This window comes from Calliphora vicina, chromosome 2 (genome assembly GCF_958450345.1).
Source record: "Calliphora vicina chromosome 2, idCalVici1.1, whole genome shotgun sequence".
NCBI lineage: Eukaryota > Metazoa > Arthropoda > Insecta > Diptera > Calliphoridae > Calliphora > Calliphora vicina.
Window position 1 is genome coordinate 111,562,284 of NC_088781.1, and position 27,571 is coordinate 111,589,854.

The window sequence follows — 27,571 nt, forward strand, 5'->3', positions numbered from 1 at the left end:
ACCTGAACCAGGTTTTCTATCAACTGACAAGTTCTCCCGGTACTGTTTAATAACATTGGAAACAGTTTGACGGCAGACCTTTGTATGCTTGGCCAACTTTTTGTAAGACCAAGTTGGGTTTTGTTGAAAATATTTAATAATTTCAGTACGCACTTTTTTCTGGTCACTCATTTTAATCAGATTAACAAAAAAATTAATATAATTGACATTACACATAATAACTGACATGTTTTTCAAAGGTAACTTGATCAAAAAAAAATTCAAATAATACTTGGGTTAAAAAATGTAATGAAAAACGTGTGTTAAGAATTTTTCGATCTCACTCCTTATTACTAAATGATAATGAGTTTCATTAAAACATTTTGAAATTAGAGAAAAAAAAAATTGTCATAGTTGTGTACATTAGAGTTCGTTTGTGTCCAGGTCACTTCATAGTGATACCCTCAAATCAAATTTTTCAAATTAACTGTAGTGTACATATCGTTCATTTGCTGCAACAACGTCATAATTCAAAAAAAAAATCGTTTGGAGAAAAACGGCTTTGAATGTTCTGTGGAATTTTGCTATTTCTTAATTAAATTTTCAACAAATATACGAGAATACATGAATTTTAATTTTGATGTTTACAACCAAAGTATAACAAGTAGTCCAACTCTTTGACAACAGTACCTAACTCGATATATGTGTTAGTAAAAAAGTACTTAACTCTAAACATGTGTGAGTAACAAAATTACACATATGTTGGTAACTTTTAAATTTTCTACAGGCAACAGAGTTTTATAAATATGTTCTAAATTTGAATTTGTATGAATTTTCAATACCAAAAATTGTAACTCTGTCCTATAGTTTAAATTCCACAACAAAGAATAACAAGAAGGGAAGCCTCTCAATTTTTCTACAACAACAACTTCTCTCTCTTCTGTGAATTGTATGTGAATTCAACACACTTGAGAGAGAGATTTATCTTCAAAACTTTTTATTGAAAATTTCAATAAAATTGCAATTCTAACACACACTTTCACAATCACATAGAATTTTTTAATTTTTTTACAAACATTTAAACCATTAAATTGACCGAAACATACGTATTTTGCACAAACGAAAAATATATTTTTTTATTTTTTTTTTGACATTCAATTTTTGGAAAAAACACATTTGTAAAATTTCGTACTGAAAATTAATACAAAATTCAAATAAGTTTAATTTTTGCACAAATTATTGAATAAAAAGATGAAAAATCTATTTATAAAACTTTTACAGGTCAAATATAAAATAAATAATTTGAGAATTGTTCGATTTTTTAAATTTAATTGTAATAAAATTTTGTTATAATTTTTAAGGTCGCTTTTTTACAACCCTGTGTGTTTGAGGAGTGTGGTGAAAGTGGTTTAATAACCAAAACATATGACAACCGACTTAGGTTTTTTTTGACAGCGTTTCACTTCTTGTTATTATTCTTTGTTCTACAATAACAAAAAATTACATGTCAGAAATTCCAAAAATATTTTTTTCTTGATTTGTGCAAAATAGAAACTTTTTAACAATGAAAGTGTGCTAAAAGTGTTTAAAAAAAATATAAAATTATATGTGTTAAAGTAATAATGTGTAATAGAACGTTATTTTATCAAAAATTAAAAGTTAAAATTTCAAGACATTTCATTTGTTTACATTTCTCTGAGCTCACACGGTACCCGTATATGTGAGAGAATAATTTGAAAAAATTGAGAGTTGGACTACTTGGTATACTTTGTTTACAACCATGGTAGAACCAACCAGGTACAATTATTAGGGAGAGTTTTCAATATTTACCCCTGCAACGTCAAATAACGCATTTACTCTCATCACTTTTTATTTTGTATTCGCAATGTTTTGCACGTTATATTAAAACTATCACATATTTATTTGGAAAAAATTAAATTTGAATTGAATATTTCGCGAAAAAAATAAATACACAAAAATTTGTTTAATTAATTTATTTTTGTCTTAGACATTTCGTTTTGTTTTTTTCTAATTTTCTTTTGTTTGACGTTATAGGGAATGTATAATTGAGAACGTACTTTTTAATAATTGTACCTTGCTTGTTCTGCCATGGTTTACAACAAAAAAACACTCTCACACAAAGAATAATAGACTTTTTTTAAAACTAATAAAACTATATGAAAGACTATAGAACGACGCATATTTTGTATTACTCAGTTCAAAACACCCGGATTTTGAGTTATGTTGCATTGTTGCATCAAATAAGCGATATAGGTATAGTCAATTATTGACTTATCTATAATCAAGTATATATAAAACTTATTGTGCAGATCTTTATTTTGATTACACATTTTCAACACCTTTAGTTCTTGGGTCAACACAGTCTCATGTGTCTCACGGTCAGTTTACGAGATCTTTCCATTTTATAGGTTTTCACTAAAAATGTGTGTTTATTTAACTCTATCTAGGGAATGTCAAATTTATTTGGTTTTAAAATCTACGGAAGTTGAGGTCTTAATTTTAAATAATTTCTTATTATACCACAATAGGGGGAAGATATATTTGGTTAGTATTATCCCAACACCTTAAAGTATACCAATCTGCTCAGGATCACTATCTGAATATGTTAACTATATTTTATAAATTTGCTCTACTTTAGTTTAATACAGTTAATCCATTTCAGAATCGAGACACTAATTTACATAACTTTTCTGCCAAACATATTTGATTCGGTACTTATAAATTAGTGACATATTTTAAATTAAATTGTAAAAAATATAAAACGTGTATGTCTTTATACCTTTCACATAATTCGTTGTCATCGTCGATGCCATTTTATTTATGTTTTTATTTACTTTTTTTTCTTTCTTATTAATTTCAATAAAAATTTGTTGATTTGTCTAAATAAATTAAACGTAAAATATTTGTTTTTAATTGTACAAATTAGTGTCAGTCATACATTTTGTTGCAAACATGTCAAAAACACAACAAAAACACATAAAAGTTGGCATAATAATCAAATGAAATAAACTGACAAGCGCATTAAGATGACGGCGGTGACCAATGACGTTGAAAAAAAAAAACTGAAAAAAATACTGTATTCAAGTGTATAAAAAAGCAATTGCAGCAACAAATATGGCTAAAGCTACCTACTACTGCATTTTTATATGCATATTGGCTACAACCAGATACAGCATGATAGACAACAACTATGAGATACACATCAACAGCAACATTTTTATTTAATTTATTTTTATTTATTTTTTTTATTAAAAATTATTTATTATCAGCAGCAACAAATAAACAGCAATCAAATTGAAATCATCATTATTATTAACAGCAACATCATTATCATCATCTTGGCGAAACGTTGAACGTTGATTGTTTATTAACCTCGTTTATTTTGTTTTCTCTGAGTGTATTTTAAGTGTTTTTTTTTGTGGGATTTTTAAAATTTATTTTATTTTTTGGTTAAACCAGCCAACCATTAATTTCATGGTAATCACGTTTAATGAACATTTGTTTGTTATTTTTATGATACATTTTTTTTTGTGTGTTCGGCTGCTTATTTTTCTTGGGTGTATGTGTGAATTGTATAAATTTCTTGCAATTTAATTCATTGATTTTATTATAGGCGTACTTGTTTTAAAATGCACTATTAATGGTTGAGAGGTGTGATAAGTGTGTAATAGATTTTGTTAGCAGTTTGATTTCAATAAACATTCTTAATGGTCTACTAGGTTTTTTAAGCTTCTTTCGAAAGATTTAATTTAGTTAAACTTCTCAAGGCCTTTCAAATATGAATCACTTTTGGACATAAACTCACAATTGCATTGTGAATGGAATGGTATTGAGTTTAGATATAAAAATCTAGAGGGAGGAAACAAAAATGTTGGACAAGGCATAGGACCTTACACGTTAAAATGTCTTAAAATTTGGTAAAATATATTCATGGTCCACAGGTCAACAGCAAAAAAAGGCTTGAATAGTGGTTATTCAGATTTGATGCACCATGACTACCTAGGTACAAAAATGGTGAAATTTTTAAATTCTATGCACTATAGGTTAAATGACTACATTTTCTGTGCTAAATTAATAACGACCACAAAATCATGGTATTCAAACCAAAACCTTAAAGAATTTCATAAGTAAGAATAATTCTATTAAAAAAAAATGGAATTTAACCCACTAACGACCAAAAATTAACCCTTTTGCAATCATTAATGTAAACTTAATACATTAATTTATTTTAATTATACTAAAACTTTTAGTAATTGCTTAAATCTAATTCATTTTGTAAATTTATATCAAAAAGGTCCTCTTAACTTTCATTAATTTAATTAATTTGTAAGCGCCTATATAAAAATGATGTGGAAATTAATGGATCTGAGATACAGCTTAATATTAATATTAATTCGGAGCTAAAAACATCTGTCTTCTCAGCTTCCATTACAGCGTCTTTTTGTATCTCAAAAAATTTTTCAGCAATATGCAGTAACATAGATTGCAACGAAACTTTGGTAAGAGTCTCATTTGCTTTTATCATTTTTCTTTTAAAATTTCAATAATTTATATTCGTGAGTGATTTTCGAAAATGGGTTATATGGGAGCTATGACCAATTATGGGCCGATCGTCGTGAAATTAGGTCGTGTAATTAATTTCTTTATGAGAGTTGAATTTTATGTGTATACCAACAATTTTAAGAGATTTATGCACGTTAAAGTGATTTTCGGAAGCGGGAGCTATGACTAATTAAGGACCGATCATCATAAAATTAGGTGACATGAATTCCGTATATATAAAACTTATTTGGAGCGAAATTTCTGTAGATACCTATATAAATTAAACATTTATGACCGATAAAGTACAATTACGGGAGGACATTTGTGTGGGGGCTAGGTGAAATAATGGACCGATTTCAGCCAGTTTCAATAGGCTTCCTCCTTGGGCCGAAAAAATTATATGTACCGTATTAAGGAGGGTCTTAGACTAATATTCTTGGACATTACAAACATCTGCACAAACGAATAATACCCTCCCACTATGGTGATGTAGGATATAAGAAATGCATTGTTTGCGTTATATGCTTCTCCACTTCATCTGAAAATATGTTAACTTCAATTTTGTCCACTACATGTTTGAAAACAACATAAAATTTTTCTTTTTTTAAATTTTCGTTAAGCCAAATTTCAAGCAATATCCTACAAAATATAGTATTATTCGAAAATGGCTAAAAATGACTATTGAATGTAAATGAAAATTGATTTATAACATTTCAATATATTCATTTCTGATTGTATTTAATCTGCCGAACTTTGCCGAAATTTTAAAAGCTTCCACGAAGCTACATTTTGAAAACAGTCGCAGCACTTTTAAGGTTATGTTAAAAAAGTGGCTTTATTTCAAGCAAGTTAAACAATTTTATCACATTTTTTAACAAAAAACCTTACTTACTTAATTACCATTTTTACTTTCTTCTTTATAACTCGCGAAATTATTTAAACATGCAATTGAAAGTCTTAAAGCAGTACAGGCTTTTCAACAAAATTTATTAAGTAATTACGATGCAATGTCTTTAACTGCGTGTTGTCAATAATATGTTGAATTTAATATTTACCAAAAACAAAAAGCTGACTTAGTTAATTTGGAGTATTGGTTACAAAATGGCATTAAAAAAAGTGCAATATTTACATTTGAAAAATTGGACTTTAGCACAGTTTTGGGCCGTTTAACCTATAGTGCTATGGAGAGAATTTTTTAACTTAGAAAAATTTAAATTTATATAGCCCTTAACCCATTTATACATTTCGTTTTAATCGGTAGTTTCGGAGTTATAATAACAAATTGAAAAAAAATTATATTTTTTACGTAAAAATAGAACATTTTTTGTTTTAAAAAAATCATGAAAAATCGAAAACGGCAAATATTGCTCACATTTGTTCTTTTATCGCAAACTAAATTGTAATAGGAACAAAATGAGTTATAGATTGTAAAAATCTATGGATCCTTTTCGAATTTATTCAAAATTAAGTGAATTCCCTCATTTTCACAAAATTTTAGTTTTTTGTTTCATATAAATAAAATTGAGTAGTTAATGTTCTTCATTCGACTGATTGAATTATGAGAACATTTTCCCCATATTATGTGCAAGTTTTCGCGTATATATTGCATTTCAAGCAGCTCAGTAGTTTCGGAGTCATAATAACAAATTGAAGCAAAAAATATATTTTTTGCGTGAAAATACCAAATTTTTTTGTTTTTGAAAAATCATGAAAAATCGTATACGCAAAAATTTTTCAGATTTATTGCTCTATCCCAAAGCCACATGTAATGGGAACAAAACGCGATATCGGTCATAAAAATCGATGAATTATTTTCAAATTTATTTACAATTAAGTGAATTCGCTCATTTTCAATTTAGTAGATAATGTTCTTCTTTCGATTGATTGAAATCTGAAAACAATTTCCGCATGCTATGTGCAAATTTTTGCTCATATATTGCAATTCAATCGGCTCAGCAGTTTCAGAGTTATAATAACAAATTTAAGAAAAAAATTATTTTTTACGTGAAAATAGCTAATTTTTTTGTTTTCGAAAAATCATGAAAAATCAAAAACGCAGAAAATGTTCAGATTAATTGCTTTATCGCACAGTCGCATGTAATGAGAACAAAACGATATATCTGTCACAAAAATCGATTGATTAGTTTTGAATTTATTTATACTTAAGTGAATTCGCTCATTTTCACAAAATTTTAGTCTTTCGTTTGTTATACATAAAATTTAATACACAATTTTCTTCTTTCGATTGATTGAATTTTGAAAACTTTTTGCAATTTAAATAAAAAAACACTCCATAGAATTAAAAATTTGGACTTTATTTGTACCATAGAGAAACGTTAAGCGGAAACTAGAAAAAAACTCATACAAAAAAATTACTTAAAATAATCACACATACGAGTGTTGTTTTTGCTTTCACTTAGTTTTATTTACTAATACATTCTCACCATTTATGTTTTTGACAACTGAGTTAGGTCTTTGACAGGAGAGTTTCCGCTCTATGTATATTTCTCTATGATTTGTACCATAGAAAAACGTAGAGCGGAAACTAGAAAAAAAACTCAAACAAAAAAATTACTCGAAATAATCACACATACGAGTGTTGTTTTTGCTTTCACATAGTTTTATTTACTAATACATTCTTACCATTTATGTTGTTGACAACTGAGTTAGGTCTTTGACAGGAGAGTTTCCGCTCTATGTATATTTCTCTATGATTTGTACCATAGAGAAACGTAGAGCGGAAACTAGAAAAAAACTCAAACAAAAAAAAACATATACGTTTTGTTTTCACATAGGTTTTGCGACAAATACATTATCACCACTTAGGTTTCTGACAATTGAGTGGGGTCTTTGATAGGAGAGTTTCCGATCTATGTCTATTCTCTATGATTTGGACTACTGAAACCACAAAAAAGCCTTTAAAATTTTTAGATTTTGTTGCCTTATGTTATCAATTATCTCGTCAACCCCCATTCTGAATTATATATATGCTTTCAATCATGCAGTAGCACATATTTAAGTAACATATTTGGAAAATGTAACATGTTTTTTTTGAGATATCCTTTGACTATGGACGACTTTTTAGGCTATTTGTCCGTAGTATAAAATTTTCGCTGAACTTTAAAATCTTTAAAATCAAATTTTTTCTCTACATAAGTCTGTTCATAAAGCTCGTCACACTCATCAATTAGATATAATGTGCTTTGCTTTATAGTGTATCCTTCCAGTCATCTCTGATCGACACTAATTGCAGCAATTAGTAACATATTCCTCGAGTGTATTTACACATTTATAGATTGTTGTTGTTGTCGTTGCTCATTTTTTGTATCTTGCTATTATTTTTGTTGTTGTTGTTGCTTGTGCGCAATTATTTTTAAACATAAATTTTAATTTTCAATTTTTGTTGCAGTTATTGTTGTTGTTGCAGTTGTTATTGCTGTTGCTGTATATATTATTGCAAACACTCCTCTATAAATTATATTGTTTATAACACTTATGGCAATTAAATTCACACGTAAATTGCAATTTCATTAATATTTGAAAGCAATTTTGCAAAAATTAAAAAGAAACATTAAAAAAAACACACACTGTATTTATATAAATCGTTGTGTGTTTTTATAACCCAGCGGCTGGCTGTGTGTGCATGTGCTGCAGTGTTTTTATTATAAATTGCAATTATATTTGGCAGATCAATGAATGGTTTATAATAAATATCAAGTGCAATTTATTAATTCAATTTGAGTGTGCATTTTGAATGCAGTTTAAGTACATTGATAACAGATTGTCGATTACACTAATCGACACAAAAAGATTTTGTTGAAAGTTAAACAAAATGAAAAATAAAAAAAAATTAAACATTAACAGATATATAGTAACAGAAACACTTACGCTTTAGTGACAGGTGTAGAGAAGAGGAGATAAAATTACTACAATATATTAATGTTTATTTGATAAATGAGATTGCATCTAGATAGCTAAAGAACTGTAGGTAAAGTAGAAGGGGCTTTGTATAGAGACATATGATACAATACAATCAACTATTATGCTATCTTATGATGTTTTTTAATTGAAAACTATAAATTTATTTAAAATATTATCATAGTCTTTGATAAAAGCTACAATAAGATAGTGAAGTAGCACCCTATGTGACAAGTAGCTTTTACCGCTTAATAAAAAAAGGTAGATTTATAGGATTTATAAAATTCAAGAACATGATAAAGATATTTTCATTAAAACAAGTTTTCCATTTAAAGAAACAATGTTTTCACTAAGAAATTTATGAAATTCCACAAAACCAAGTACAATTCACCAAAGCGTTCTCCATCGATCGAAACAAATAGCAGTTGGACGGGACCAGGTCTGGAATATAAAGCTGGTAAAACGAAACTTCCCAACCACTTCTTTATAAATAGTTTTTAATAGTTCCTGTTATGGTCTGGCCATACGATCACTTACGCTTCGAGTTATCGTAATGGATCCATTTTAAATCGCAAGTCATAACTTTCTTTTATAGCGTTCAAGCATAATTTTGGACATAAATTTGGACACAAAAAACTAATCTTTGTGAATGATAAAAACCAAATTTGTAAAAAATTCATTAGTTGACGAATCGTTCGTTTATAAATTCGTCAATTCTACAAAAATATTCAAATAACAAATTATGTATTTACATTTTAGTTTGACAGAAAGAAAATAATGTTTTATGTAGGCGGTGACGCAAATCGAAATGATAGCGATGTATCCAAGTAATAACGACTTAAGCTACGTTTCCGCATACACCGTAATCGGCACCGAAAACGAAATTCCATACATTTGCACCAAAAAAAGTTCGATTCAGAAATCGGCAACGAAAATTGGGAACGAAACGGCCCGATCAGTAACGAAAAACCTGTCATTTGGGGCCGGAACTAAAACAACTTCAAGTAGATTGTTTTCGGTGCTGTAGGAACGAAATTATTTTAATTATTTTTTTATTTCAAATTTAAAGAAAATCAAAATGAATAAAAAGAGTTAATTTACTTTATTGGTAGAGGAAAAATTAATAGATTTTGTCAAAAATAATGAAATTCTATTTAATGTGCGACATCCAAAATTAAAAAAAAAATTCGTTTCTGTTTTATGCCGCAACGCACCCAACTGAAAGGAAAACAATTCAGAAACGAGACGGTGACGACCACCAACGTTTTTCAGTTTCAGTTTTCGTTATCGGCCCCGATTACGGTGTATGCGGAAACCCAGATTTAAACCCAAATTATACCAACGAAAATTGAATTAACCAAAATTAAAAATGCGAAGCCAATTTAAATGACGCAAATCGTGGTGTTGTGTCATCTCAATTCTGCTTGTATTTCACATTTTGTGTTCAGTAAAGCCAGGGCATTATAGGAAATTTACCTAAATGTGATCTTTGGGCAATTATGTACAAATATTTTGATACGGAAGACAAAGATCGCCCAAGAAAGTCAAAAAAGTTTGAATACCAAGATTTTGAGGCATTACTCCATGAAGATTTAAAAATGTTTGCGAACAGCAACAGCAGAGAAATTGGGTACCATACGAATTGAAGTCGAGAGACCTTGAAATATGATTTTACATTTATTAAAACGCTATAAAAGGAAATCATCACTTGCGCTGAAAAATTTCTCCAATACGTAATTTCTCAAATAATTGGTAAGATAATAGGTTCTTTTCTATTATGAGCAAATAAAAAATCGGAGAAGGTCATCACAGGGAACCTGTACTGAACGCAGGGATAATTGACCTTATAACAACCAGAATATGTGACCAGACATGAAACCGTAATATTCCATCATGAAATGCCCGGCCTCATTATGCAATACCTGTTGAAAAGTATTTAGAATTATGTGGTTGGGAAGTTTTAACTCACTCGATTTATAGTCCAGATCGTACCCCGTCCGACTTCTATTTGTTTCGACCTATGCAGAACTCTCTCTCTCTGCGAATATCAAAATAAGCAATCCCCTATCATGAGCAGCGGAGAAGGAGGTTAAGATTTAAAAAATCTTAAGAAAACATTGAAGTCTATTTGACAACAATATTGGCCTACAGCCCTGTCTTATATTGGGTGGCTACAAACAGCGCACAGTGGCATAGAAAAAAAATAGAGGGAAATAAATATGTATGTAACTTCTAAACTCTAAACGGTACGTGGGATTTGAATGAAATTTCACATGTACAAAGAGGAAGTGTTTTCCAGGTTAAGTTTTGAACTTGGACCTCATGTGCCCACCAGGGGCGTGACCAAGGCCCCTCAAAGTAGGATACCTCGGGTATGTTATATTTTTAAAACGATCCCATTTCTTCGTTTGTGTTCCGTATTCATAACAATTCCTTATAGCTTAGGATATATTCGCATTTGAAAATTAAATTTTCAAAATTTTTACCCAACCTACCCCAGGTTTTTGATAATAGCGGATCCAAATTTTTCCCGATTTTCTCCAAATTTCATTTATTGGTGTAACAATACATGCATATGTCAAATAGGAAAATAATTGTTTAAAAATAATGACAAAGTCCAAAGTCATATAAACAATGTTGCGATTTTTGGTGAAAAAAGTACTTTTTTTCTTTTTAAGTTATCGCAAAAAATTTCTAAGATGAAGTATAAGATATTTATACTTTTTGAAATGCTAACTTTTCATCAAATATTTTTTTTTTTATTTCAAATAAAAATTCCCATTTTTGGGATTTTTCAGCACTTTTTTGGGAATTGTGGGATTGCTGATGACAAATTTTAAAATTTGTTTCTATTGATCCATTTTAAATAGAAAATTCTGCATAACTGTGAAATTTCACTAAAAACTATTCATAAATAAAAATTTAATTTTAATTTGAATTTGAATTATTTGTATATATGCAAAAATTCAATAAAAACTATTTTTTGTCATATTTTTCAAAAAAGTATTCCATAAATTTTTTAATTGGCAAAAGTTATATACATTTTTGAGAAGTAGATAATATCCTCTATCCATTGATATATAACATGTCTGCCTTGTGTTTTTTTATATTAGGGAAAACTTAACAACTCGCAGAGAATTTACCTAGCGCTGTTATTTACATTCATAAAAATTCTGTTAGGTAGGCAACATACTTCTTTATGAAGGGGGCTAAATGAAGTCATGGACCGATACTGCTCGTTTTTAGTACCAAACAAACTTCATCAACAGAGAGTGTTAGAGGAAAATTCAGCCAGCTAGCTCTTTTCGTTTGGGTCCTATCGTATTTTCAACATACAGACAGACAGACAGACGGACGGACATAGCTAGAATTTGTTAGAATTTCATAAGAACCTGCGAAGACTGCTTCGATGTGTTATTAATGGATTGACAAAATCAATCTTTGTTGATGGTGGGAATAAAAAGCAGGAGAGCTTTGACATGAATGTAAATATTTTTTTTTTAAAGTAGTGTATTATATGATCGTGGTTGACTGTGACAATAAAATTTTACATAAAGTTCATTCAGACCGGATATCACACTTGCGATTTATATTTAACATTTAATAAATAAAAAAAAAACAAAGAATTATATATTTTTAAAAGCCTTTATATACATATTTATTGTTATTTTAATATTTTGTACTCGTTTAAACATCACTGCCTCCACCACCATCACCACCGCCACTGATATGTATACAAACACCCACCCACTTGGCTGACGAAAATTAAGTGTATTTAACAATGCGTGTGACAAATGGTATGTCTCACACATATTTCTCTGTTCATTTTGTTTATTTTATATTTTATTTTTGTTCACATTTTACTGTTGATATTTATTTTATTATGGTGAAAATGATGTGACAGTATTTAATGCAAAAAATAATAATTCTTTTCTTGTTTGTTGTTCTTGCTGCTGCTGCTGGTTGTTGTGTGTATTTTCTTTAGCCCGTTGTTTATTTTAACAGCTAAACATTAATTTAAATTTATTGCTTAAATATTTGTGTTTAACAAAAGGAATTATTTGAAATTTCATAAATGAAAAATGTGTTAATTTGTTTAAATATTTTAAATTTATGGGGCAAATTAAAATGATTTCGAAATACACACAGACAATAATTTTTTTTTAATTTTGTTTTGTTGTTGTTTTTATATTTTTGAGAAAAATTAATAAAAATCATTTATTTAAACACGCCTTATTTAAAATGTAATAAAAATGTGGGGAGATAATTTAAAAACAGAAACGAAATTATCATAAATTAAACAGTGAGTGAGATTTTGACACTAGCAATGTGTTGACCAAATGAAAGGAAATTTATAATTTAACATAATTATTAAATGAACTCGTGACTTTTTATAGCGATATATATATAAATGATGTGATTCGTCGGTTTGCCTGCAAAAATATCTATGTAAGTTTTTTAATAATCCAAGAACTGTTTAATTTGTATATGAAAGCTATATGCTGATAACTTCAGTGTCATTGGAAATATTTTGGAATTTATTGGAAATTGAATTGCCTATGAATTAGACTCTGAAATGAGCATCTATGTGGGGTTTTCAACAATTTTTCAGAGGATCCAAAAATGGTATAAGCCTTTTTGCAGGCAACACGACGCAAATACTGGGTCTTTCATTACTGGCAGTTGTTGGCAGATATATTTTTAAGCTACATCTGTCTAATTGGCTGTTAATTATTTAATTTTTTTTTGCCAAATCACCATGGACGGATATGGTGTTGAACAACACGTGCAAATGGTAAAATTATTGTTGTTTTTGGATAACGTGAGACCCATTTCAGTACGAATTGGTATGCCAACAAACAACATTGCCTAGAGCGTCCAATGAATCCTAAAAAAATCATTGTTTGGTGTGGATTTTGGGTTGGCGATGTCATCGATCCATATTTGTTTGAGAATGACGTTGGCCAGGCCATAACCTTAAACAGCGAGCGCTATAAGTCGATGATTAACAACTTCTTTTGTCCTGAATTGGATGATTTGAGCTCCAACGACATGTGAATCCAGCATGGCGGCTCTACGTACCACGTAGATTATGCTACATTGGACATTCTTCACGAACTTTTAACTGACCAACATCGCACAGTGATATAGAAAAAAAGGGAAATAAATCTGAAACATCTAAGCCCATAGTCAGATTTTAATATTTGACGTGCGCATAGAAGAAGTGTTGTTGAATTTAAGTTTTGAATTTTGGGCCACATGGGCCCACCAAGGCTGCTGTCAGGGATCCACAAAGTAGAACGCCTCGGGTATGTTTCATTTTTAAAACGATTTCTTCCAAAAAATTTCACAAACATAATGTCTTTGTCGAGCACTATACAAAACGTAGAAGTACCTATCATGTATCTCTTATAACTAAGGAGATATTTGAATTTGAAAATTAAATTTTCAAAATTTTACCCTGCTCCAGTGTTTTGAAAACAGCGATTCCCGTTTTCTCCATTTTCCTTTTATTGGACTAACAACAAATGTATATGTCAAACAAATAAAAGAAAAAATTGTTTAAAAATTGTGACTGACTTCAAAGTTATATGCATTTGAATTTAATAATTTTAAAAAAATGCGATTTTTCGCTAGATTTTGGGAAAAAAAAATACTTTTTCTTTTTTAAGTTATCTAAAAAAATTCTAAGATGTCTTAAAGTTTTATACTTTTTGAAAAGACAAATTTACACTAAATATTCCAAATGAAAATGAATTTCAAAACTGTTGATACCGAGGGGACCATGTCCATCCAAATAATGCCAATTTTTGATGTAAATTTAAAAAAATCGCATATTCACTATCAAAATATAGTAACCGATTTTAGATGACCAAATATATTCTTAATTATGTTGTCAAGGGTTCCGATAACACCGCCCCTTGGTATGGATATTATAGCCAAAAATCTAAAAAATCTAATTTTTGGGATTTTTCAACACTTTTTTGGGAATTGCGGGATTCCTGATTACAAATTTTAAAATTTGTTTTTATTTTTCTATTTTCAATAGAGAAATCTATTATTAAAAATTATTCATAAATAAAAATTTTATTTCAATTTGAAAAATTTGTATTTTTGCAAAAATACATTTTCTATTATATTTTTCAAAAAAGTTTTTCATGAATTTTTTAATTATCAAAAGTTATATACATATATTTTTGAAAAATGGACAAAATCACCTATCCATTGATATATAATGTGTTGCCTTATGTTTTTACGTGGCAAATTAATTAGGGAAACCTTAACAACTCGATTTGAATAAACCCGAGGTATTCTAATTTGGGGACTCCTGACCGCACCCCTGGTGGGTCCATGCGGTCCAAGTTCAAAGGTTAAATTTGACAATACTTTTTCTTTGCGCATGTCAAATTGAATTCAAATCGAACAAAGGGTTCAGAAGTTACAGATTTATTTCCCTCTTTTTTTGTATACCATTGTGCATTGGTAAAATTCAGCCCGATTTATTCGCCATAGTCATTGCAAATTGGACATTTCCAGTGAAGTTGACATAATGACATCGATAGGCATTTCAACTGAATCAGAGCTGCCAATGATATCTCACATACACTTTGATTTATTTAAATTTAAATATCGAAGTTGCTTGATGAAAGATCCTTTAGTTCCAAATGTATCGCGTTTTTATTTCAATTTACACTACATTCCATTACTAATTTTCAATGTATCTTACTTATGTAAACAAATTACAATTTATCAGCACTAATGTGTTATATTTACATATTTCATTATAAAAACCTACTACAAATTAACATTATTATTCTTTATTTTTTTTTTTTTTTGTTGCAAAAAATCACAAGTTATTAATACTCATATAAACTGAAGCGAGCAACTTTACATTTCAATTAATTGGCATCAAGGAAATATTTTCATATTAATTATGATAAATTTATAATTAATATCAGTTACAGGTGTCATTATTGTCAATTGGATCTTATTGCTATAAACATATTTTGTTGTTTTTTAAACTGATTCGTGATGTGATTGTAACGTTAGCGTTTTTTCACTGTGTAGTCAAGAAAAATTATTATTATAAATTTTTCAATACATTACCCCATTCATGGATTTTATGCCATGTGTCAACAACTTGTTAATATTTTTTTATATATATTTTTTTTTAAACATTATAAGTTTGAACAATAATAAACTGATATATGTATTCAGTGTGGAGGTCATTTAATTAATGAATTAATTAGTTAATAAACATTAATAATAAACTGTCAATCATAATACAATATAATTAATAATGATAATAGAGCATTAAACCTGGGTGAAATGTAGTAGACATGTGCGTAAGGGGATAATTAAATGGATTTTGAGTGAGTTTTGAAATTGACAGGAGAGCAGGTGAAAGGTTTTGAAATGTTTATGTTAACATATGTGTAATAAATTGAATGTGAAAAGTAGTTGCTTTTAAAATAGTGATCAATAATGTGGAAAATAATGTTAATGCTGTAGTAAATATTTTAGTTATTTAACAAAATTATACAGGGGAACTGTTGCTTAAGTATACTATAGTCTAAAACTATAGTCTCGTAGGATATACTAATCCGGCACAAAGTGACTCAAAAAAAAAAGACTTATTCACACTATTCCAGTCCTTGGTCCAAGAAATTATTATTTTTTTTATTACATTAGCTTTTCATTCATTCACAGCTCTTATTTCGGTCAAAATGGTCACCGTGAAAAAAGTACATGAAGAAAAAATTAAAAATTTTCAAAAAAATCCAATACGGACTTTGAAAAAATAGCAAAAGATTTGAAGGTTCATCGTCACACTGCACAATGGGGCAGAATCAAAATTTTTTGGAAATAAATCTGGCATTTCTAATCGGCAGGTTCGATCATGATAAAATTTGACATTGGTGTAGTCAAGGAGTATTTGAGTTTTAGTTATTAATGTGAGCCATACAAATACTCCAGAGGCCGCGCTATGGGGGCACATGAGCCATTTTTGTGTTTTTATATTTTTGGAAAGCGCACGACTAAATAAATCGCATGTGCTATTTATGTACGACGGAGTTTTAAAGTGGCATATTTTTGAATCTAATTGACTTAAAATTAACTTATCTAAACACAACTATCCAAGAATAGTTCAGAATAAATGTGGATCAGATTGTTTCTAGATCCGTCCTTTCTCCTACTCTATTTCTTATCTTTATAAACGACCTTCTACGTCAAACTTCCAACCCTATCTACTCTTTTGCAGATGACAGCAACATTTGCCATTCATATGCATTCAATTATAGACCAGGCCTGTCGAATATAGTCGATTTCAATGCACGCAAGACTCAATGTTGTATGTTAACGCACAACAGATCATGTTGCTCCATCTGTTTTTATGGGTGGTGTAAATATTAAGGATTCAGAAGCTCTTGATGTTCTAGGCATGAGTATTCAGTGCGATGTCCGCTGGACAAAACACATTTTTCGAGTGTGGAAAGAAGCATTCAAGTGCCTTGGTTTTCTAAAACTGTGTAAGAAATTCTTCACTCCATCTGATCTCCTTACTGTTTACACCACTTATATCTGACCTAAAATGGAATACAACTCTCATGTGTGGACCGGTGCTTCGAAGTCTATTTTGGATTTACTCGACCGCGTACGGGAGAGGGCGATGATGCTTATCGGTGACAGTAGGGTATCCAACTCTATTGACTCACTGGAACATCGTCGCAATGTGGGTTGTGTTTCACTGTTCTACCGATACTACAATGGCATGTGTTCTGCTGAAATTAGGGAACTTGTTCCCGAAACCCGTAGTTTTTTACGCAACACACGCTCTTCGGCAAGGGCACATCAATTCGTTGTCGACTGGACTGTGGATCGCACAATACATTACAGGGAAAATTCGTTCTTTAGCCGTACTGTCCGTATGTGGAATAAGCTTCCTCCTGAAGTCTTTCCTGTCACTTTCAATATAGGAAAATTCAAATCAAATATCCACAAACACTACTCCCTCTATCCTCCCTTCCATAACCTCTTTTCCTAGTTATAGTAGGGGTTATCCCCTGAGTGCTGGTCCAAGAAAAAAAAAACTTAATGAAATTTTCAACGTCTTTTAAATTTGTCATTCTAAAAAAACCTGTCAAAAGGTCAAAGAAAATCCCGAAATTCCTAAAAATTGGTATTTTTTACAATTTTGCCCATAACGTTCACATTTCTTTCGGCGCTAAGAAAATACTTTGGGGATAAATAGGGAACACATCAGGGTTTTCAATGTTGCTTTCTGTTTTCTGTTCCCAGCTTTGTGATTTTTGAACATGTGGCCCAAAGTTGAAAATTTGGTAAAAAAAAATAGGTCAAATTCCGAAGGATATAGGGATAAGACACGATTTTTATAGCAAAATATTTTCCGTAAAGATACCTTACAGAAAACCATAAAATTGTTATATGTTCTTAAAGTAAGTTTTTTTTTAATAACAAAAAGTTAAGTTAAGAAATTTTAAATTGAAAGTCGTTTATTTTTAAGTCCATAATTAACATTGCTCTGAAATCATTCGTATATTATTGGTAATTTAGTTTTCTAACCAACAGAGAAAGTTCGAGTCCATTCGGTTCAAAATGACGCCCTATATTTTAAAAAAAGAGGACCAAGGTATGGCAAAATTTTAAAATTTCTATTTTCAAATGCCTATAACTTGAAAATTATAAGAGATAAAGACCTTCAAGACCTAATCGAAAGCTTTCCAAGACTATAATAATCTTTGGAATCGAATGGGAAACAAAAAAATGTAATGTGTTTAAAAATTTTACATGTCGATGATGCCCTACTCTGAGCCTCTATATCGCCGCCCCTGTAGGGTCCGTTTTGAAAACATAAACACGAATGCTTATTTTCTACGTCCTCGTTAAATTTTATCCAGATTGGATCAGCCGTTTAGAAATGCCAGATTTATTTCCAAAATTGCTGTGCAATATTTAATAGATTTTACTCACTGACTAAACTTGTAGACATTTACGTTCATCACTTTGGTACAAAAATTCCCATACGCTTCGGTTTAAAGTTTTAGTATAAATAGCTGATGCACAAGCGTACATTTACTGCAAACAGATACACACACTTGCATTTCTTTTAAAGAATAGAATTTTAGTCTTTACTGCGCATGTCTAAGCTAAACTGAATTTAAACAACATCAACTGTCTTGTGTGTGCTTAAGTACTGATTTGTCAACGAAAAAACATTTTTTGGACATGCGCATTAACTTTTAAGGTTTGTTGCAAACTTCGTTAACAGTTTTACTATAAATACAAGCTGTATGAATACTGCGATATTTATATTGGTTTGGTGCATCAAACTGTCAACATTAAAAATGGAATTTGCAAAATTTAAAAAAATAAATAATTGAAAAAAGAAAGTTTGTTTATTAAATTACAAAATTGATTATATCAATTAAAAATTTATTTAAATTTGTTTCAATCATTAAAATGATATTATTAATTAAATTTAATACATTTTATTGAAATAATTTTCAAAAAAAAGTACATAAATGAAAGTTTTTAGATGTTGCTCCACATAATTTATGATAACTCAAAAAGGTTTAGTCCGATATTATTGAAGTAAACTTAGAAAAGTTCAAATTTACATAACCTTTAATCTCTTTATTTATCGTGTTTTAATCGGCTTAGTAGTTTTGGGGTTATAATAAAAAATTTAAACAAAAAATATATATTTTTTTGAAAATAGCAATTTTTTTTTAAAAAATTAATGAAAAATCTAAAACGGCAGAAATTGTACAGGTTTATTGATTTATCGCAAAGCCACATATAATATTCTTTTCGAATTTATTCACAGTTAAGTGAATTCGCTCATTTTCACAAAATTTTAGATTTTTGTTTGATAAACATAAAAGTGGGTAGTTAGTGTTCTTCTTTCGATTAACTGAACTTTGAAAACAATTTCCCAATGCTATGTGCTAATTTTCACATATATATTGCGTTTCAATCGACTCAGTAGTTTCGGAGTTATAATAACAAATTGCAGCAAAAAATATATTATTTACGTGAAAAGAGAATTTTTTTTGTATTAAAAAAATTATGAAAAATCTAAAACGGCAGAAATTGTTCAGTTTTATTGATTTATCGCAAAGCCACATATAATGGCAACAAAATGAGATATCGATCATAATAATCGATTAATTCTTTTCGAATTTATTCAGAATTAAGTGAATTCGCTCATTTTCACAAAATTTTAGATTTTTGTTTGATAAACATAAAATTGAGTAGTTAATATTCTTCTTTGGATTGATTGAACTTTAAAAACAATTCCCCCATGATATGTGCTAATTTTCACATATATATTGTGTTTCAATCGACTCTGTAGTTTCGGAGTTATAATACAAATTTCAGCAAAAAAATATATTATTTACGTGAAAAGTGATTTTTTTTTTGGTTTTAAAAAATTATGACAAATCGAAAACGGCAGAAGTTGTTCAGTTTTATTGCTTTTTCGCAAAACCACATGTAATAGGAACAAAATGAGATATTGATCATAATAATTGATGGATTCTTTTCGAATTCATTCAGAATTAAGTGAATTCGCTCATTTTCACAAAATTTTAGATTTTTGTTTGATAAACATAAAATTGAGTAGTTGATATTTTTCTTTCTATTTATTGAACTTTGAAAACAATTTCCCCATGGTATGTGCTATCTATCACGTATATATTACGTTTCAATCGACTCAGTAATTTCGGAGTTATAATAAAAATTTACCGCAAAAAATATATATTTTATATGAAATTAGAAAAATAAATGTAGTTTTAAAAAAATCATGAAAAATCGAAAATGGCAGAATTTTTTCGTGCTTTATTGTAAAGCCACATGTATTATCAACAAAATGAGATATTGATCATAAAAATTGATTGATTCTTTTCGATTTTATTCACAGTTAAGTGAATTCGCTCATTTTCACAAAGTGTTTGTTTTTTGTTTGATATACATAAAATTGAGTAGTACAAGAATTTTCGGGTATTATATTTATTCGCTGAAGTGGACTGATCATTACAGATTCCAGTAGCATGATTCGTTTATATATATAACTGATCTATGTAAAATGTTGGTTCTATAATGATAACCAATTATCAACCGGTCTTTACAATCGGAATATTTTGTATCAAATGATAAAGAATTTATGGACCGACCTACGATCGTATTTCGAGAAGAAATATGTTTGGGGGCTAAGAAAATTGTAAAAAATATTAATTTATTTTAGAGGTTGTTTCACATGGTCGGTATATCTTGTTCGGTTTTATAAATTTTTACTGAATTTTAAGACCAAACTGCTTAATACAGTGATAAACATTTTTGTGTGTATATCTTGTTGTTTGTGCGTGTGTGTGACATACATAAGGATCAAGTATAAATATAGTTTGTTGGGTCTCAGATAAATATTTATCAATATTACACGCGGAATGACAATCATATATGCTGTATCTTCATTCAAAATATGCTATTTTCAATAAATTTTATAAAAAATCACCTGTTTTGCAAAAAAAGAAAACGCTAATTTAAAAAAATCGCAAGAAAAATAGCTGTTTTCATAACAAATATACATAATTGAACCAAAAATCATTAATTCTTAATTTAATGTTATTTTGCATAAAAAATCCTTGCCTCATTTTTGCCAACATAAATTACAATATACTTCCACAAACATTTAATAAACTCTAACTTATTCTACTTTATTTCAACTCCAGCAGTAACAAGGTTATTTTATCATTCTTTTAAAATCAATTTATAACCAGAGAAACATTTTTTCATTACTTTACATCAAAATATGTCACTTTTATTGCGGCATTTTAAAATTTATATGAATCTTTTTAACTTTAATTCTTAAAAACTACATTTTATTATATTATCACTTCATTCGTGGTAATAATTTTGTTTAAACAAAATTAATTTGAACTTAAAAGCTTTTAATTAATTTTTATTTCAATTTAAATGAATGCATGTACTAGTCGTACATTCATTCATTCGTACTTCTACCAAAAACCCATAAAGTAGACAAATTCAATGCTGTTTGCAAACGAGACATTAAAAACGTTAAAAACGTACGTATTCATTTTCTACCTAATTATTTGTACATTTTTATGTGTCATTATTTTATAAAATTTACAACCACAGCAATTTGTGCCGTTTATTTGTGAGTTTTGAGTTTTTTTTTTTGGTTTTTATGACACTGGTTTATTAAGTGGTCATATTAAATTATTTAACATTTTTATAAGGCACACTACACGTCTGTGTTATATGTTTATTTCTTTTTACTTTTGTGCTGACTGTCATTGATTGTGTATATTACAGTGAGTGGCAGTATAATGGATATATAAAACTCTACAGTTAAATGTGAAATTAATGTCAACTAGTTAACAAACTACTCTAAATGTTTCTTCTAAATAAAGTAAAAAACTCCCTTCCCCTAGCCAACATTTCTATTGTCTCATTCTACATAGAATCGAGGGTTTTAGTAAGAAAGTATAGCTGTTCAAGTCCGACCATATGATACACTACACTGAATAAATCAGCGAAAACCAAATCAAATTTACAGAGCCAGTCAGTCAGCAAGCCAGACGGACGGACGGATGGACATCGTTAAATGATTCTGGGTCAATCGGTAGGTGGGTGTTAGACCAATATTTTTGGGCGTTACAAACATGGTGTTGTAGGGTATAATAAAAATTAAAATTTTCCTAATTTTGCTGTTTTTTTGTACACCGCTGTTATTCACATTTAAAACGCTTCAAATACTGAGCTGAGCTTTTTTCCATGTGTTTATTTTACAAAAAAATACTGTCTTAACAGCAGTCAAGTTCAATTTAAAATTTAATTTTATGACATGACTGCTCGTCATACTACTGACTTTAATTTTCAGTTGTTGTTATTGTTGTTGGTCTACATGAATACGTATCTTATTGCTGCTGCCGATGTTGTTGATTTGCTGCATTTGCATAATTTGCGTGGATTTTTTTAATGTTATTTTATATGTGAGTGTGTATTGCTGCGTTTATATTCACATTTAATTTAATATTTTATTTCTGTTGTTGCGGTTACTAGTGTCGTTGTTGTGTTCATTCCATTTAAACAGATTCATTTGAATGTGAAGAGATATGAGTGCCTACGAATTTCAAACAGACAAGGATATTTGAAGAAGGGCAGTTAGTACTTTCTTATACAAGAATGGTTATCGAAATTTCTATGAAGCCATGTTAGTAGCTTGATCAATCCTAAAGTGTTGATTTATTCTTTGTGAAGAATAAGAAAATATGCACCATTCTAAAGTGAGCTCTGTTGTGTTATTAGTTCACCTGTCAACATGAGTTGTCATGTGGTGATCCAGTTTTTAGAATGGGTTTTACTTAGTCAAACTAATAACAGTTTAAAATATATAGTTAAAGATTAGATATCAGATTGCAGCTAATGACCTAAGTTTTCTTTCTAGAATTTTATGTAATTTTCATGATATATTTGTGAAATTTTCGGGAAATTTTGAGTCCAGATTACACTATCAAAGCGGAAGGAATACAAATCTAGACTGGGTCAAATAACTGAGATGAATGGAGATGGATGAAAGAGATCCATCCATAACTTATTATGATAAATATGATGTTAAATTTGACATAAATAATGTCGAAACTTGTCGGTAGTAAAGGAAGATTGTTAAAGGTTATTAATCAGACTAAAGTCCGAACCTCCTTTTTTAAATATACACTAGAATTTGGTACAGGTAATGATAAATCCGTAGTGAGTAGAAGCTGTTAAAGGCTAATTTTATCACTGAATTAAAAACCTTCTCTCATCGTAGTAAATATTTAAGTACTTGCCTGACAGGGTTTCTAGATAACTTAAATAAATCATCTCCCATTTTAGAGATACATTAGAAAATGAAGAATATGATTGAAAGTGTTATTAAAATATGGTTTGTTATAATACTTTTGATGTTTCAACCAAACCTTCCTATTCCACGACATCAATTTCCGACGGTGATATGTCATGTGGTGCAAGATTAAGTCGCTCTGGTCTACTACGACAGGGCAGTGCTCCACCATCTCCTCCTATTATTCATCATGACAATTGCATTATATAGAGATTTAATATCCCAGAATGTACTGAACTGGCTGGCAGTGACAAAAATCACTGCCATACATTCAATATTCAAACACGCCTTAGACACTAAGGCACTTGGAGACACACATGTGCAAACGGCTCGTTTTGAACGATGAGATCGATAAACCATCCAAACGATCAACCTCATCATGCAGTTCTCAGAGAAATGTTGGAGTCGCGGTACTCAGAAAAGTTCAAATGTAAATTGTAAGAGATGCTCGGACTTTCAGGAATAAATTTTACACCTATAAGAAATTTTAGGGCAGCCTGACTATCAGTGTAAATTTTAATATATACTATTGTACTCGGTAAAACCTCAGTTCGCAGCCCTAACCAGGAACAAGATGTCAGCCTGAAGAAAACTATACTTTTCTGTTAGTTTAAAAACCACAAGCGTTCTAGTTTGAGCAATATAAAAGCCTCAACCACACCCTTCTTCGAGCCATTTGTCCTTAATCGACACACTAAATTCCCAGTTTAGGAAGGAATTATTTTTAAGATCTACTAAAACCCTTTTAACTGTTTAAGCTTGAATGGTCAGACAATAAGTACATTATCATAATTTCCATTTTACAGTACTTTATAATGTTTTCAGCCATTAAAGTCATTTGACTATGTAAATTTTTTTTTTTTTTTTAGTGATAATAATTCATATTTATTTATTTTCCATAAAGTTTAGTGCCTCTGCGTCATCATCTGAAACATATTTTTTTTAAATTTATTGCGTATTTCGGGAACATATTGATCTCCAGCTTCGCTAAATTAAGATTTATGTGCTAATCATGATCAATTATAATCCTTGTCATATTATGATAATAAATATAAAATAATGAAAATTGTTCATGGTTGAAAGACAAGGTGTATTTAATGTAGCAAATTATTCAGCCAAATATTTAGTTAATTAATTGGAATATCATTATTTGTAAGACAAGGAATTGATCCTTCACTACATATTAACAAATGACAACAATATCATAGATCACTCTAATGTAAATATGGTGCTCGGAAAATGGTTTTTGTGTCTTCTTCAATTTATAAACCATTTAGCATTTTTTAATTACTGGATCTAACAAAAATTTTGCATATTTATGGAAAAGAATATGGACTTTAATACCATCTTATGCACTTTCTTTCTAAGTTGTAACCTAAATAGCTATTTATTGTGATATTTGTTGCACCATGAGTGACAAGTGTGTATATTAGTTTATTAGTTATACCCTACACCACCATAGTGGGGAGGGTATTATGCGTTTGTGCAGATGTTTGTAACGCCCAAAAATATTAGTCTAACACCCACCTTAAAGTATACCGATCGACTTAGAATCACTTTCTGAGTCGATTAAACGATGTCCGTCCGTCCGTCTGGTTGGCTGGCTGGCTGGCTGGCTGGCTGTCCATGTAAACCTTGTGCGCAGAGTACAGGTCGCAATTTTGAAGATATTTCGATCAAATTTGGTATATATTACTTTTTCGGCCCAAGGACCAAGCCTATTGAAATCGGTCCATTATTTCAACTAGCCCCCATACAAATGTCCCCTCGAAATTGGACTTTATCGGTCATAAATGTTTAATTTATCTATGTATCTACACAAATTTCGCTCCAAATAAGTTCTATATATATACAAAATTCATGTCACCAAATTTTGTTACGATCGGTCCATAATTAGTCATAGCTCCCATATAGACCCGCTTCCGAAAATCACTTTAACGTGCATAAATCGCTTAAAAATGTTGGTATACACACAAAATTCAACATAGTTAACTTTAATATAGACATAAATCACACGACCTAATTTTATGGTGATCGGTCCATAATTGGTCATAGCTGCCATATAAGGCCCACTTCCGAAAATCACTCAAAAATATAAATTATTGATATTTTAAAAGAAAAATATTTTTACTCATCTACTTGGTGTAGGGTATTATATGGTCGGGCTTGACCGACCATACTTTCTTACTTGTTTTAATTTATATATTTGCAACCTCATAAAGTAGTGTTACGTTTTTACCTTTTAAAAACGGTGGTTTATTTCGTTTGATTACAAATAAAAGCAGTTAAGTAGTTTTAAATTTGTATTTATTTAAATGTATACAACAGTAGTCACTCTGTTATAATATACACACTTATTAACAGTTGTAATGTACAAGAATGCAGCTGATGTTAATTCTGACAGCGCCTATGATCAACTCAACTAAACTGACTGCAAACGCTGTCCCTATTTATATAGAGCAGTTTCGTGAATTATCTTAACGGACAAAACTATAATGTACTAATTCTAGAGCTTCTATGTTAATGTTAGCAGCATTTAAACATTTAAAGTTTCCATACTTACGAACAATACAAACAACATTGTTGATAAGTAGAAGTTTCTACTGATGGACATGTTTATAAATATGATGAATGTTGCAATCAGTCGTTACAGACCGTTAAATTCAAATTGATAGTGCAATATCTTAACAGTAAGTATATTCTGGATCCTTGTATATAGCGGAGTCGAAGCCTCCAATTATCTTTCATACATGAATGAGTATTCGCATATCCAAATATAGCAATCTTATTTGATATTGCATTAAAATTCAATACAAATATTTTTTCAATACAAAATTTTGTAATAATCGATCTACAAATAGTCATAACTTCGATTCTAATTTTAAAAGAAAACTGTTTATAATCATAATCGCGATGTAGGATATCATATGGTCGGGCTTGACCGACTATACTTTCTTACATTTTTTTATTTGTACATTATATGGATTCAACGATTGAGATAATGTCGTAACTGGCCACAAAACATTGAAAAGTACTATTTCAAAGAAAGATCTGTGTAAAAACTATTTATTTGTCATAATGTGAAATGATGAATTAAGTTTCTAAAGTTAAGATCATATGATTTCAGTATATACCCTACTGCACTCATCTTTGTATAATTTAAGCGATTTTTTTATTGTGATGGCTTAAGTTGAGCCATATTTCTGAAATTGTTAGTCACAGTTGCAAATATTACCCACGATATTTAAAAGTAAACATTTTTAGTTGGAGGGCCTTCAGTTCATTTTTCATGGTAGCATGGTCATTAATATTAAACAAGTATTACAGTATTTCATCTCTACTCACTTTTTGAGTGTGCGGTATCTATAAATAATAGAAAAATACGATAATTTAAAAATTGCATTAAAATAAAATAAAAATTTTAATAGAATTATAAATTAAATGGACAAAAACCTAAAAAAAATGCAGTGATGAAAACAAATATGTGAAAAAAGTTTTTAAATTTTTTCAAAATTTATACAAATATTTTAACTAAAAGTGCCTTTAATTTAATTGCAATGAGTGTTTGTTAAATCACATCAGTAGGTACGTGAGTCCGTGTGTCTGTTAACTTAGTTATGTGTCATTTTAATATTTGTGGCAGTAGTTGTTGTTATTGCTGTTGTACGCTGCCTCTTTTTTTTGTTCATACACATAAAGTTGGCATTCATTAAAATGTATTTCTCACTTCTTATTACAAGTGGATTGTTGGTTTTGTTTTTTTTTGTTTCATACATTTTTCATTATTATTATTATTGTTTTTTTTTATTTTTTTTTTGTTCATCTCGTCTGTTGTACGCTGTAGATTTTGTTGTTTTTGTGTGTTTTTATTCATTTCATTATACATTTTTGTGTAAATATCTTTTTAAGCTGACAGTCGACTAAATTAATTTGACAATAATTAGCATTTCAACTTGTCATCGTTAATGAATATTCCGTTTGTGTTGCTGTATATACACTGTGCAGTATTGTAGGCAATGCTCATTTATGTTTAAACTTTAAATTGTGGCTGGGTGTATGTGTACTTTTGTGTGTGAGTGTGTGTTTTAATATGATTGCATTTGTTTTAATTATTGGTGGTATGGTGTTGAAGTGTTGCAAATGTTTGAGGGTTTTTTGACAGTTGTCACTTGTAGGTCGACTTAA

General features: G+C 29.6%; 1 protein-coding gene across 3 annotated transcripts in view; it reads right to left on the reverse strand.

The window, feature by feature from the left end:
* Positions 1-27,571, reverse strand: part of elB (elbow B) — a 121,207-nt gene that overhangs the window by 30,232 nt on the left and 63,404 nt on the right. For 2 of the 3 annotated variants that reach the window (XM_065499450.1, XM_065499451.1), the window contains exon 3: positions 26,732-26,749. The exons of the other annotated variant lie outside the window; for it this stretch is intronic. In XM_065499450.1, coding sequence (XP_065355522.1) covers positions 26,732-26,749 — 18 coding nt within the window. The remainder of the gene's footprint in view (positions 1-26,731; positions 26,750-27,571) is intronic. 3 annotated transcript variants of the gene reach the window in all.